Consider the following 14382-nt stretch of genomic DNA (forward strand, 5'->3'; position numbering starts at 1 on the left):
GATGAATATTTGTGTTGTTTTCAGATTTGGAGCTTTTGCAAATAGTACTGCTACGTCTTTTGGTGGACAGAAGCACTCATTACTCTTGGATATATACCCAGGAGTACCACCACGCCTTTTAAAAATTAAATCTTCTTCTTTTGAGATCACTGTAGATTCACATGCAGTTATAAGATAAATAATACAGAGAGATCTCATGTACACTTTATTCACTTTCCACCAATGGTAATACCTTGTAAGCTATGGTATAACATCACAACCAATATATTAATATTGACACAGTCAAGATAGAGTATCACTGCAAGGATCTCTCATGTTGCTCTCTTATATATCTAGATCTACTTCTCAGATGGCTTCCGCCCACTTCCTTAACTGCTGGAAACCTACACTTTGGAATCATTAAATACATTGATATCTGTGTCCCACTACTAGAGATTGTAACTTGATCTGAGGATGTGGTCTAGGCTTTGGAATCTTTAAGATTCTAATATGCAGACAAGTTTGAGAGCCACTGCCTCAAAGGGTTGTCGTAAGGATTTAAAGCTCACAGAATACATACTTACTTTTCCTTGCAAGTATTGGCTCATCAAGAAGGGAGCTGGTAAATAAGAGTATGCCAGGTCCAAGACGGCCTGGAAGGCTGATCTGGGTCTCAAGTTTCCTCGTCTGTAAAACTGGGATAACCATATCTAGGCTACAAAATTGCCATGTTTTATAAACCATAAAGTACAACATCTTTTGTACATACATATACTACTCTCCATTCTTACTTCATACTCCACTCTCTACTACCTTTTGCAACAGTGCTCAAGGTAATTTCTCTGACCTTCACTGGCACTGCAATAAGTGAGGATAGTAGGTGAGCAAGCCTGGAGGCCTCCCTGAAAAGAGACAGGATAGGGCCTGACCACCCCAGGGGGAGTCCAGAGATATAAACCGCCCCCCACAAGCAGCCCCAAAGCTCCAATGCCAAACAAGCCCAGGAGCATCATATGGTCAATGCAGGGCCCATCTACACCAGAAAAAATTGGCCTAGGGCTATGGAAAGGGCACAGGCTATTAAGTCATACAGTCCTGGGCCCTTGGGCAGTTATTCTACTTTTTCAAGTCCATTCCCTCCTCTATAAAATGAGGATAGTCATATCCACTCTCCATAGGACTGAAGTGAGAATGAAATGAGACCAGGGATAGGAAAGTGGTTCACAGAGTGCAAATTACAGTGAAGTATCTTACAGCCACCACTCATGCCATAAAGAAAGATCAAGTCACAGTGAAGTCTTCCTAGATTTTATTGGCACTGAAATAGAACATTGGTTAAGCATAAACCCCTCCAAAAACAAATTTTAAAAACCCCAAAAATACACACACACAAAAACTGAATATAAAATCTAACCTTTTTCCCCAGCTTCCCTGGGGCGGGGGGTACTACCTTTAAGGCAGCTAGATTGCTCCACAATTCCAGGTTTGAATTTAGCCAATATAGGGCGTATCACCAAGAGAGTGTCAATATAATTCACAGCAATGCACATAAGACTCCGCAAGGTCAAGCAGGAGGCAAGGGGAGGGAGGGATCAAAGCCATGGGCTCTGGGCTAGGGGCACTGCATGGAAGGACAGTAGGGCCCCTTGGGGAATGAACTTTGAGGAGAAGGCAAAAATAGGAACAATAAAACCAAATACCAAGAACCTTAAAAAAGGACTGTATGACCTACAGTGACAGGTGATATCACTAATACTGAAAGCTTCCTACATTAATTTTCCTGGCAAAATATTCTTTTACAATATAGTATATGCTTCCTAGGTGTAGGGGTGGTAAGGGAATGAGGCCAAAATGATCCTGTCCCAACACTAATATCTTCTAAGGGTGCATTAGCAAGAAACGCAGAAATCAATATTGAGTTAGATGCCACTAAAATATATAATACTGGTGGAAAGAAAAGGAGCACACATGAGACAGAGGAGGAGGAGGCTGCTTCTGGGTGGAAAGAAAGAGGTGGGAGTGTGAAAAGGACCAGGCCAGAGCCCCTAACAGCTCTCTGGTTTACAGCTCCAAGGGATAGCACAGCTGGTGGCAAGACCTGGGTTAGAGGTTTATTAAACAGAGGCAGGACCCAATCACCACCTTGGAGAGGTGTAAACTGTAGGATCTGGGCCACAAGCTTCTCTCACCATACTCAGCTTCTTCCACCCACTCACCAGTTGAGCCAACTGACATCAAGATCCAGGGCTCACCAAACCAAGGCCTTAATGGCCCTGAAGCAGGAGCTGTGGTCCAGGTAACTCTGAAGAGAGAAGTGGTCTGGGACCCCTGGCAGGTAAAATACTGAAGCCATGTGTGAATATTTCCTCCCTTTAGCAAGAGTCCTGGATGGGGCTGGCTGGGTTTGGGGGTAACCATCCCTACTGTTCTACCTGGAGGGGGGTTGGGGATTGGAGTGGGGAGGGGCAGATCCCAAGAGGGGAAGAGGAACACAGAATGATCAGTAAGGGGTATCTCTGCCCATAAAGCTCACTTGGAACAAGTCTAGGCTCCCATAAGGCATAGGGGCAGATCCTCTACCTAATCTTGTCTGAACAGAATGGCCAACGGCCTTCCAGGATGTTGGTGAAGCCTCTTGCAGGCACTGTCTCCCCCATATCACCCTGAAGAGAAACTAAGTCCCTGAACTCAGGGACAAGGTTTACTGGGACCGAGTTTGTAACAGGCCCAATCTGGGAGGTAGAGAGAAGAATGAGTGAACATCTTTTTAGCCTCCAATCATTACAAAGCCTAAATAACTCTAGAAGGAATGGACACTGGGAGGCCTAATCCTAGGGCAGTTGACATCCTAGAGCATATAGCCAGGGCTCCGCCTCCTTCTCCAAACCCTGTGATGTTCCAATTCTGCAAATCACAGGACCATGAAGAGTAAGGCAGTGGTGGGGGCCAGTTTTCAATGTACTACACTTGACTCCTGCAGAGCAACAGTAAATATGGGGGTATTTCCCAAATCAAGTGGGAAGTGCCTCTGAGCTGAGAAAGTGATCTCTTCTAGAAAGCTAGATCACCTGGGATAGAAGAAAAAGAGGGTCCCATCATCACCATAGTGGGCCATCTCTCTGCCTAGGGAAGTGAGTGAGGGCTGAGAGGCTAGGTTTGGTCCCATGGCTGTACTGAATGTTTGGCATGACTCCTGGGCTGCTCTAGTTAGTGGCTCCAGCACAGTGTGAGTTAGGCAAGAGTGTAGGAGTGTGGGGGCAAGGAAGAAGGGAGGAGGGGTCCCTAGAGGCTGGGTGCCCATTACATGGACTCAAACTCATCAATGCGCTGCTTAGTATTGCCCTGCCGGATCTGGCGCAGGGTCTTGTATTTGTCTCGACCCAGTCGCATGTTCTCAGCATGGATCATGTCATTAGCAGTCTTCTTGGACTCATCACGGGCATTGGCCAGCTCTGAAGTGAGGGCCTGTGAGGGTGCAAGGGGATAAGGGGTTAATGGCTTCCTCTCATTTTACCTCCCCTCGTTAACCAGATGTATTTCCTGATTTATTTCCTTCTTACCTTCCTCCCACCCTCTCCACCACCTTTCTCTCTCACTCCCCCACCCCTGCCCCCCTCTTTATACACAAAAACACAGACACACACATTTTTTCAGAGCCATTTCCAGCCCTGTTAGAACTGCAGTGGGGCAAGAATAATAATAAAAAAAAAAGAACACCAACTTAGCAGATCAACTGATGACAGAATCCTGAGAGTAGAACAATACACCAAAGAGATTCAAGTAGGAATTGTGACAACTAAGTATTTTCTGAATATGAGGTAAATGGAATATGGGTGGAGGACGGAGCAAAAAAACAAACAAACAAAAAAAGGAAGAGGCGGTCCAGGCTCTGATTAATAAGTGAGAGGTGGGACTTCCCTGGTGGCGCAGTGGTTAAGAATCCACCTGACAATGCAGGGGACACGGGTTTGAGCCCTGGTCCGGGAAGATCCCACATGCCGTGGAACAACTAAGCCCGCGTGCCACAGCTAGAGAAAGCCCACGCGTAGCAATGAAGACCCAACACAGCCAAAGATAAATAAATTTATAAAAAAATAATAAAAAATAAAAGAAAAGTAAGTGAGAGGTGCCCTCCCTTAAAACTCTCATTGAGAAATGCTCAAGCTCCCACACAGCACTGAGACAGGCTCCTCTACTGCTCCCGTGCCCCGATGATCTAGGGAAGGCCATGGGCTACTAAGTCAATACACATGGTCTCCATGACCCTCTGGGTCCGCCTCGATACCTTCAGGTGCTTCTGCACACGTTCATTCTTCTCTGCCTCGGTGGTACGTTCCTCCTCGCTGCGATCCTTGGCCATGGCATCAGCCCGCAGTTCGGCGCTGGCCTCTGCACCGTTCTCATCCTGCTCATCCTGCTCATTCTCGGCAGGCTCTGCCACATGAGGAGTGCTCATGGCAGTCTTCAGCTCTGCACGGGTCTTCTCCAAGTCTTCTTGTACCATCTGAGCCTGTCCAGTAACAGAGGAAGAGAAGGACTGGCAGTCAGACCAGGCTAACTTGCAGCATTCCTATGTGTGCCTAGAATGGCCCAGCAGAAAGCAGGCACCAGGTAGGCCAAGTCACTTTGTCTGACTGATCCTGAGTTCCTTCAGCTGTATAATAGGAGTAACTGTACCAAATTCCCTGGGGGTACTGGAGAGTTCTGGGAAGTATTTGAGAAAGCCTTGAGCTCCTTCTCCCATGATACCCACTGTCAAGGAAGGATGGAAGCATGAAGAAACCCAAATCCTCACATCGGTCAGAATGGCCATCATCAAAACATCTGCAAACAATAAATGTTGAAGAGGGTGTGGAGAAAAGGGAACCCTCTTGCACTGTTGGTGGGAATGTAAACTGATAGAGCCATTATGGAGAACAGTATGGAAGTTCCTTAAAAAACTAAATAGAACTACCATACGACCCAGCAATCCCACTACTGGGTATATACCCTGAGAAAACCATAATTCAAAAAGAGTCATGTACCACAATGTTCACTGCAGCACTATTTACAATAGCCAGGACATGGAAACAACCTAAGTGTCCGTTGACCAGTGAATGGATAAAGAAGGTGCGGCACATATATACAATGGAATATTACTCAGCCATAAAAAGAAATGAAATGGAGTTATTTGCAGTGAGGTGGATGGACCTAGAGTCTGTCATACAGAGTGAAGTCAGAAAGAGAAAAACAAATACTGTATGCTAACACATATATATGGAATAAAAAAAAATGGTTCTGAAGAATCTAGGGGCAGAATAGGAATAAAGACACAGAAGTAGAGAATGGACTTGAGGACACGGGGAGGGGGAAGGGTAAGCTGAGAAGAAGTGAGAGAGTGGCGTGGACATCTATACACGACCAAATGTCAAATAGATAGCTAGTGGGAAGCAGCCGCATAGCACAGGGAGAACAGCTCGGTGCTTTGTGACCACCTAGAGGGGTGGGATAGGGAGGCTGGGAGGGAGACGCAATAGGGAGGAGTTACGGGGATATATGTATGTGTATAGCTGATTCACTTTTGTTGTAGAGCAGAAAGTAACACACCATTGTAAAGCAATTATACGCCAATGAAGATGTTAAAAAAATAAAATAATTCTTTAAATAAAAAATAAAATAAAAAGTACTTCCAGGTATTATCGTTAAAAATAAATAAATAAATAAAAGAATCTAAGGAACTGGAGTCTTTGCATATGATACCCCATCCCACACTGCTTTGTCCTAGGGACTGTATCTTACCTTCTGCTGCCATTCCACAGCCTCACTCTCCTTTTTCTGTCGGGCCATCTCCAGCTGGGAGATCCGAGCTGTCAGTTCTGCCATTTCCAAGGCCTGTGGATCAATTGGAAGCTTAGGAGAGGTGGGCCTTCTGGTCCTCAGGCCCCAGGTGTCTTCAACCCCAGATCCCCTGAGAACTAACAGGGAACTTGCTGCTCCACTTGCTTGCTGCTCTGGAGGCTCTTTTTACCACACTTCCTCCAGGAAGCCCAGAGGAACACTCATTTCTCAGATCTACTACAGCACCCTATTAACTCCAAACTATTTCCTTATAAGTCAGAGCTCCCTGCCTAGACTATAGACCTGAGGACAAACAACCTGCTCTCTCTGGCTCTTCCTCATCTCTCTCTCTCCCTCTCTCCCTCTTGGTATTGCCAATTGCACAGTTAGGGCCTCAGTAAAGTTCTGGAGATCACTGTGTCACTGCCTGAAGTGGCAGACCCTTTCCTGTTATCCTACAATGCTCAGGGCTCCACTAAGACTCTTCCCAGGACAAGTATAGGAATGACACTCAAGTGTCACAAAGTGATCTGAAGAAGGGAATAAAGCTTATGCATGCCCTCACACTTTGGGCAAATTTCCCAGAGGACGTTTCCCCTTGAGAATTAGGTTTTAGGTTCCTGCACTCCCACTCCAAACAGTACAGGGGAAGAGCATACGTCAAGGAATTTGGGACACAGGTTCTTAATTTCTGAGTCACAGAACCCTTGGAAATTGTAATGAAAGTATAGATGCTCACACTTCTCCCCTAAAAAAGTGTATAGACACACAGTTTTACACGTGATTTTAGGGAGCAAACCTTTAAAAGAGAGGCAGAAATGACTTCTCATTCTTCCTCATTCACAACAGTGTGACCTCTGATGAGTCTCTTCAGCCTCTCTGGGCCCTAATTTCCTTATCTGGGCATATTATCCCACAAGGAGTAATCTCATAGGGTTATTAGGAAGAGGAAATAAGGAAGTAAGGACAAGGGAAAAGTTGCTAGTATAGCTTGTAACACACGTAGCTAGTCAATCAAGTGTGAATCCCTTTACTTCCTTCCTCCCTCTCTCCTTTGTCAGGTCATCAGCTCAAATCCCCAACTGCTAAGAAAGAGAATAAAAGTAAGGGTTAGGGAAGAGTATTTGCAAAATGACTTCTCAGCTTGCTTCTGAAGGAGCTATCTGCTGGAAGCCTGCTGACAGTTACCCTGCTGGAAAGAACCAGTCCTGCAAGCGAGGTAGCTGTGAACAGGTAGGCAGACAGAAGAGAAAACTCAGGTCCCATAATCCCAGCCCATTTTGTAGCTTTACCAGTTGTTCCTGGGTCTTCTTCTGGTCCCGGGAGGCCTGCAACAGGGCCTCCTTGGCCTCTTCAGCTTCTTGACGCTCTTTGGCCAGTTTTTCAGCCTCGCTCTGGGCACGCTTCCGCTCCTGTTCAAGTTCCAGAGCCCTGCGGGTCTGTTCTTCCAGTTCTGGGAAGAGAAGGTAGGGGAAAGGTGGTGAAAAGTGCAGAGATCAAGAAGGGACACCTAACTTCCTTCTTGGAAATGCTTCACCCCATGACACAGCTGGCAGAAAGTTCTAGGCACTCTTCCTCTTGCTCCATCACTCCTCTATTCTTTAGCCATATCTGGAACATATGGCCTGAGTCTGCAGCTCAGACAGAAGCGTTTCCAGCTCATAGAGTCAGACTGTGGGAAAACCCAGTCTCCAAGGTGACTCCAAGCCTCACCTTGTTGAGCCTTCTTAGTCTGTTCCTCGATCTGCTTCAGCCTCTCCATCAGTTCCTCCTTTTCCCGTTCAATCTTCTCCTTCTCCTTTTCTGCCATCTCACGTTTCTTCTTCTCATTTTCCAGCAGAGCACTAGGAAAGGAGAAAGAAGGGATGGAACAGGATAGCAAGGCCACATGGAAGCCTTGGAATTCCCAAGGCTCCCTGGCCCTGGCCCCTCAGCCCCCACCCATCCAACACACTCAGGGCTTGTGAGGCAAGACCACTCTCCCTTCTCTCTACATTCTTGTCCTTACATCACAGCCCTACGTGGGCCGGTATGCTCAGGGCCCTGTCAGTTTGTCCCAGAATCAGGAGACCCAACCTGGACTCTCAGCTTGTCCACTACCCAGTGCGTAATCAGTGGGTGACCTTAGCTACATCGTTTCTTTGCTCTTGCTCTCAGTAACCTTATCTGTAAAATGGCCAAATAAGTCCTGCCCTATCTACCTTATAAAGTTACAGGGAGAAAAGTTTTGGATCTGTGCTGATATACTGTGGTTCAAGTCTGGTGATCCCTATGGCTAGGGCATCAGTTCTCTGCCCGCCCTCTGAAGCTCAGCTCTAGGCTCCTTTTCCCCGTAATTTGTTGTAAATCTAAAATAAGTATTTGCTTTTTCTTGCCCCAGCACCTCTTCCAGGAGGCCTTCTTTTCTCCCTTGGCTAGATGTCTTTCCTCTTTCTGACCCCTCAGAATACTTGGCCCATCCTTCTCCACCTCCCTCCTCCCTGTTATTTTTCTCCATAGTACTTCTTATCATGTCACATACCATATAATATGCTTATTTGATCTGGCTGTCTCTTCCCACTAGAATGACAGCTTCATGGGAGCAGAGCAGAGAATTCTGTCTTTTTTTTTTTCACTGCTCAATAAATATATATTGAGTGAATGAATGACACAGCATTTGTACCTTGAACCGTTATATAGATATACTGTTTTTTCCCTTTCTTCTACTATACTGTGAGGTCCTTGAGGGCAGGTTCCTGCCAGATCCAGTTCTGTAAACTGCCCCTAATATCATTTTTTCAGAATAAATGTGAACTTTGGTGTCTAACCTCTCATACACGGAGTCATTTTCCAGCCTACTAGATTAGAAGCCTCCTGAGGTTCCAAACCCTTTATGACAGAGTATCTACTAAAACAGTGCTCTCAAACATTAACATGCACAGGAATCACCAGGGATCTTATTTTTCGAATAACTTACTGAGGTGAAATTCACATAATATAAAATTAACCATTTTAAAGCGAATAATTCAGTGGCATTTAATACATTCACAATGTTGTATGACCACTACCTCTATTAGTTCCAAAACATTTCATCACTCCAAAGGAAAACCTCATACCTGGTATTAAGCAGTTTCTCCACATCTCCCCTCTCTCCAGCCCCTGACAACCACCAATCTGCCTTCTGTTTATCTATTCTGGATATTTCATATAAGTGGAATAATACAATATGTGACCTTTTGTGTCTGGTTTCTTTCACTTAGCATAATCCTTTAGAGATTCATCTACATTGTAGTATGCATCAATACTTTGTTCTAAAATTTTTAATGGCTGAATAATATTTCATTGGATGGCTGTACAATTTGTTTATCCATTCATTCACTGATGGACATTTGGGCTGTTTCCAATTTTTGGTTATTGTGAATTGCACCGCTATGAACAGGTATGTGCATGTACCTGTTTGAACACCTGTTTTCAATTTTTTTCAGTATATACCTAGGAGCGGAATTGTGGAATTGTATAGTAATTCTACACTTAACTTTTTGAGGAACCATCAAATTGTTTTCTACAGCAGCTGAACCATTTTACATTCCCACTAGCAATGAGCATGAGTTCCAATTTCTCCACACCCTTGCCAACAACTGTTATTTTCTGTTTTCATTTATTATATCCATATTAGTGAGTGTGAGGTGGTACCTCACTGTTGTTTTGACTTGCATTTCCCTAATGACTAAGGGTGTTTTCATGTGCCTGCTGGCCATTTGCATATCTTCTTTGAAGAAATGTTCAACTAGGATCTTAAGTTGCAGATTTTGAATCAGCAGCTTCAGGGTAGGTCTCAGAATACTGCCTTTCTAAAGTTCCAAAGTTGATGCTGATGCTGCTGAGCTTCGATGCACTTTGAGTAGCAAGGGGCCGCAGTGCAAAAGGGCTTGGTAGGGAAAATTCTGGTGGCTCTGCCCAATTCCACTCCAAAAACCCTAGAGTCCAGGTTTAAATGTGCATGAAGCCTTCTGCTACTGCTGCTATACTGGTCAGATAGCCCAGAGCAACCCAGAGTCCACCTAGAAGAGCAATGGCATGAGGGTCATAGATAATGGGGAACTATGAAATGCCCCTCCCTCCTATGAGCCTCTGAAATCCTAGGGTTCTAAATGCCTGCCTCCTGGGGATGGGGATGCCTGAGACTTAATGGAAGGGGTGTATCCCTGTACAGCTCTCTCTCCCCCAGTACCAGGGTGGCTTCATGCCTTGCCTTTAGCAGGCTTGGCACCTCTGAGAAGCTTCCTTGCCACAGCCCTGGCCCCTACTTCAGCTCCACGTCACCTACCGCTCCATCTGTTTCTGGTGCTTCTCCTCCCGGGCCTGTGCCTTCATCTGCTGCACCTCGATTGTGTCGGGCTTGCGGCGGCGCATGTATAGCTCATGGTTCCCCATACACAGAGCCAAGATCCGCTTGTTAATCCGCAGCCGAGGAGCATAGAAGACGAAGTCCTGGTGGAAAACCAGCAGTCAGAAAGAGTTTAGAGGGACAGATGAAGGTGGGCTTCTGCCTTCTGAAAAGCTAAGTCCAAAAGCACTGGAAAGATCATGTTACAGATGGGAAGACCAATTATCAGAGTGGTGAAGTGACTTGCCCAGGGTCAGATGGCAGGTTAGTGGCAGACCCAGGACTAGAACCCAGGCTTCTTGACTCCGAAACCAGTGCTCTTTCCACCGAGCCACAATTTCTTTCAACCTTTGCTTATGAAAAACATCCTAAAATACCCTCAATGCAGTTGAAAGATAGAAACTGACTTTATCTGCTAATTAGATATCCTGCTGGGTCTCAGGGGCCTCTCTTAGAGGCCCAATAATCCCTGCATAATACCGTGGTGAGTGTAGTATGGGTGGGCTGGACTGGTTCTATAATCTCCTAAAAGCATATCCTAGACCCAGTCCCTTAAATCCTGTTTGGAATAAGGCAGTTTGTAAACGCATACATGAATATATAAATCTCCTGAACATCGATTATCCTGGTTGTTGCTTTTTAAATATGCCCTTGATCTCAGCTGGCTTTGTTACTTACCTTTTTCTGATGAAAGTTGAGCACAGCAGCAGTATTAAAAAAACAAAACAAAACAAAAAAACAAAAAACAAAGAAAACAAAAAAAAAACACACACACACAAGAAAATCCAGTGAGTTTGAGTTTGTTACTACAAATACCACTGGACCAAGGTCACCAGCTGATGGGCTAACCACCAGCTCCTCTGCCACTGAACCCAAACTAGTACCGTCTCACATAGCTTGGGGTTCAGTAGAAGAAGCACAAGAACCAGAGGTCAAACAACCTAGGTGTAAATCCCAGCTCTATCATTTTTAGCTGTGTGATCTTGGGCAAATCACTCCGTCCCCCTGAAACTCAATTTCATCACTTATAAAATAGGTATGCTACTACCTACCTGACAATGTTGTTGAGGGTTTAAAGAGACAACATGTATAAAGTTCCTAGCAGGGCAAGTTCAGAGACCTTGGAGCTGGAGAGGAATGGTTGAGGCCTCATGAGAAAGGTCTGGTTCAGCATGGCCATTGGCCCTTGTTGGACGTGAGGTACATCAAAAGAGGAGACTCTCAGCTCAGTTTTCTATCCTATTCCCAAGCACCAGCTTTCCAGTCTCATCAGCCACAGGCAACTGAGTAGGTGACAGGTGTGGCAAGCATGTTAGAGGAATGACTGGACTGAAAGCACTTCCTTGATTTTGGATTGCTCTGGAGAGAAGCCTTGAGAGGACAGCAGCAAAGTTATAACAAAAAGAACACCTGGAGAATCATCTTTGGATCTGGACTTCTCCTGTCTCTGTCCTTTCTCCGCAATTAAATATAAATCGAGTACATTAACAGTTTCCACTTTCTAGGGCCTAGAGGCTTTAAAAGATAAGATGTACTCTCTGTTTCTACCCCAGAGCCTCAGGGAAGTAAAAGACAGTGGCTAAGAGGCAGTAATTAGACTGCCTGTGGCTCTCCATAATCCATGCTTCTCCTGAGACACAGGTAGCAGTGTGGCACCAGTTATAGGATGCCTCCTGACCATTTCTTGGCATCAGCATCCCCTTTCACTGCCAATCGCCTTTTGTGCCTCCCATTCCCACCCACATACACACAAAAAGCCAAAAAAGGGAGAGAAATATAGAATGACACATTTGCTTTTAGCATTATCCAGGCCTTGGCAAGTACCTGTGTTGGCCAGTGGGAGGAGTCACTTACCGGGGCTTTTTTGTCAATGGGCTTGATGACAAATTTCTTGTCATTAAAAGAGATGTTCCTGATTTCACTCCAGGGGAAGCCTATCTTAGGAGTCAGTCTGTAAAAATGGATGCCAAGAACATTAGGATAAAGGCAAGACAAGAAGGACTTAGAGGGTTGGTGCCTTGCCCTCCCCACCACCAACTTCTCCCTTAAGGAGGTAGATTCATTGCCAGCTCAGTCAGTGTCATCACATGCCGCCAGGTCAGTTGCCAGCATTGAGGGTGCACAAAGGACCTCCTGATACCACAATCAACATATCCCTTGTCCCAATATCTGAGGTTTGTTTTATTTTATTTTTTGTTGAGGCACGGACCTTGTAACAATCTCTCACAAGAATCCCCAGCCCTACTTAACTGGAACTCTTCTACCCAAGGTTGTAAAAGTTGGGGAGAAGGTAAATAATGAGTTCCAAGACTCAGAAGTTACACAAAACAATAATATACTGATCTCCATCCTCATCAAGAGCAAGCCAAGAAGGGACTTCCCTGGTGGTCCAGTTGAGAATCCACCTTCCAATGCAGAGGACACGGGTTCGATCCCTGGTCGGGGAACTAAGATCCCACATGCTGCGGGGCAACTGAGCCCACATGTTGCAACTACTGAGCCCATGTGCTCTGGAGCCCACATGCCACAACTAGAGAGAAGCCCGTGCACCGCAACAAAGAGCCCATGTGCCACAACTAGGACCCGACATGGAAATAAATAAACGATATATATATATATATATATATATATATATATATATATATAAGAAAAGAGCAATCCAAGGAAAAAAATAAGCTAGTGAGGTAAGGCTGTAGCAAGAGGGATTATAGGCCAAAAGGCACTTAATCATAATATGCAAAGGAGATTAATTACAAATCGTGACAAGGTAGGTTTTAGACCAGTGTTGTCCAACAGAAATATAATGAGAACAACACATGTAATTTTAAATTTACTAGCAGCCACATGAAAATAAGTAAAAAGAAATAGGTGGAATTAACTATAACAGCAGTTCATTTAACCCAGTATATGTAAAATACTATCATTTGAGCATGTAAATCAATATTTTTAAAAATATCAGTGAGACATTTTGTATTCTGTTATTCACACTAAGACTTCAAAGTCCAGTATGGAGTTTATACTTATAGCACATCTCAATTCAGAGCAGCCACATTTCAAGTGCTCAACAGATATATGTGGCCAAAAGCTACCATAGTGGACAGTGCAAGTCTAGTCAGTGCAAGATTTAGAGGCCTGAGGGAGGTTGTACAATCATCTGGACTGGTCTAAACTAGGTAGAAGAAGAATGATATAGGTGGGACCCAGGAAGTATAATCCTACTCTGTCAAATCCTAGGTGTCAAAGTGGCCCAAAAAACTAAGTAAGCTCTGAACTATACCTGTCATTCTGCTCATAGATATTGAGACCCAGGGCATCCACTCCCAGCCACAGCTCTGAGCCTTTCTTGTTCTTGATGCTGAAGTAGTTCACACCATACATCTCCAGATCCTGAGCAATCTTCAGATACTCCAGGACAGCATCCTCCCTAAACAAGAGAGCAGGGTGGGGCGGGGGTAGGGAATATAGGGGACCCTGTGAATCAGACCCAGGAAGACAGAAAGCCTACTTGTACTGCACTTCTGACAAGAATCTTGCTATAAGGGGTGGGAAAGAGGTTGGAAGGTGAACAGATGATGGCGAACAGAGCACAATATGACTTTTGCCAAAACATGCTCACAGGAGCCGCAGGTCTGAGGTTCCCAAGGGGAATAAAGGCGGGCTGACCCTTGCTGGCCTCTGGCATGTTAGCTATCACAGAAGCCTCGTACGCAGGCACATTATTAGCAGAGCCCAGATGAGGTGGTGATGGCAAAATGGTAAGATTTGTTCTTCAACTAGACAACTCCCAGATGGCATGCCATGTTTATAGAGTTCCTTCTTCATTTCATTCCTGGGGAGGAGACCCTGGTGGCGCAGAAGCTCCCTAGGGATCCTGAGATCCCCTCCGTTTCTTTATGGTCAAAACTCTCTGGGCTATCTGTTGCCATCATTCACAAAAAGTACAGCTTTATAATGGCCCTGATTTGCCTTCCATTTCTAATTTCCTGTTTCTCTCTCTCCAACGTCCTCCAGTGTTCCTAGCCCTTTGCCTCTTCTCTCTCCAGAACCAACTCTCATTCTCCCTGCAGGGGCAGTAGAGCCCACAGTTGCTAGGGCCGGCTTACCTGAGCATGCCCCGGTGCTCCTCATGCCACACCTGGATCCGTTCCTCCCACTGGTCCTTGTTAAGTTTGTGCTGTTCCAGGACTCTGGAAAGACAGTGCATGGTGAGTAGTTTAAAG

At 45.2% G+C, this 14382-nt stretch overlaps 1 protein-coding gene across 3 annotated transcripts in view; it reads right to left on the reverse strand.

Annotated features, from left to right (window-relative positions):
- Positions 1 to 1265: 1265 nt before the first annotated feature.
- MSN (moesin) overlaps positions 1266 to 14382 on the reverse strand; it is a 67789-nt gene continuing 54672 nt past the window's right edge. For all 3 annotated transcript variants that reach the window (XM_081221686.1, XM_081221687.1, XM_081221685.1), the window contains exons 5-13: positions 14266 to 14349; positions 13440 to 13586; positions 12017 to 12113; positions 10103 to 10266; positions 7510 to 7640; positions 7089 to 7249; positions 5758 to 5850; positions 4265 to 4489; positions 1266 to 3444 (exon numbers count right to left, since the gene is read on the reverse strand). In XM_081221686.1, the coding sequence (XP_081077812.1) occupies positions 3280 to 3444; positions 4265 to 4489; positions 5758 to 5850; positions 7089 to 7249; positions 7510 to 7640; positions 10103 to 10266; positions 12017 to 12113; positions 13440 to 13586; positions 14266 to 14349 (1267 nt within the window). In that variant the 3' untranslated portion in view covers positions 1266 to 3279. The remainder of the gene's footprint in view (positions 3445 to 4264; positions 4490 to 5757; positions 5851 to 7088; positions 7250 to 7509; positions 7641 to 10102; positions 10267 to 12016; positions 12114 to 13439; positions 13587 to 14265; positions 14350 to 14382) is intronic.

Source organism: Mesoplodon bidens, assembly GCF_964165515.1.
Source record: "Mesoplodon bidens genome assembly, chromosome: X".
Classification (NCBI taxonomy): domain Eukaryota; kingdom Metazoa; phylum Chordata; class Mammalia; order Artiodactyla; family Ziphiidae; genus Mesoplodon; species Mesoplodon bidens.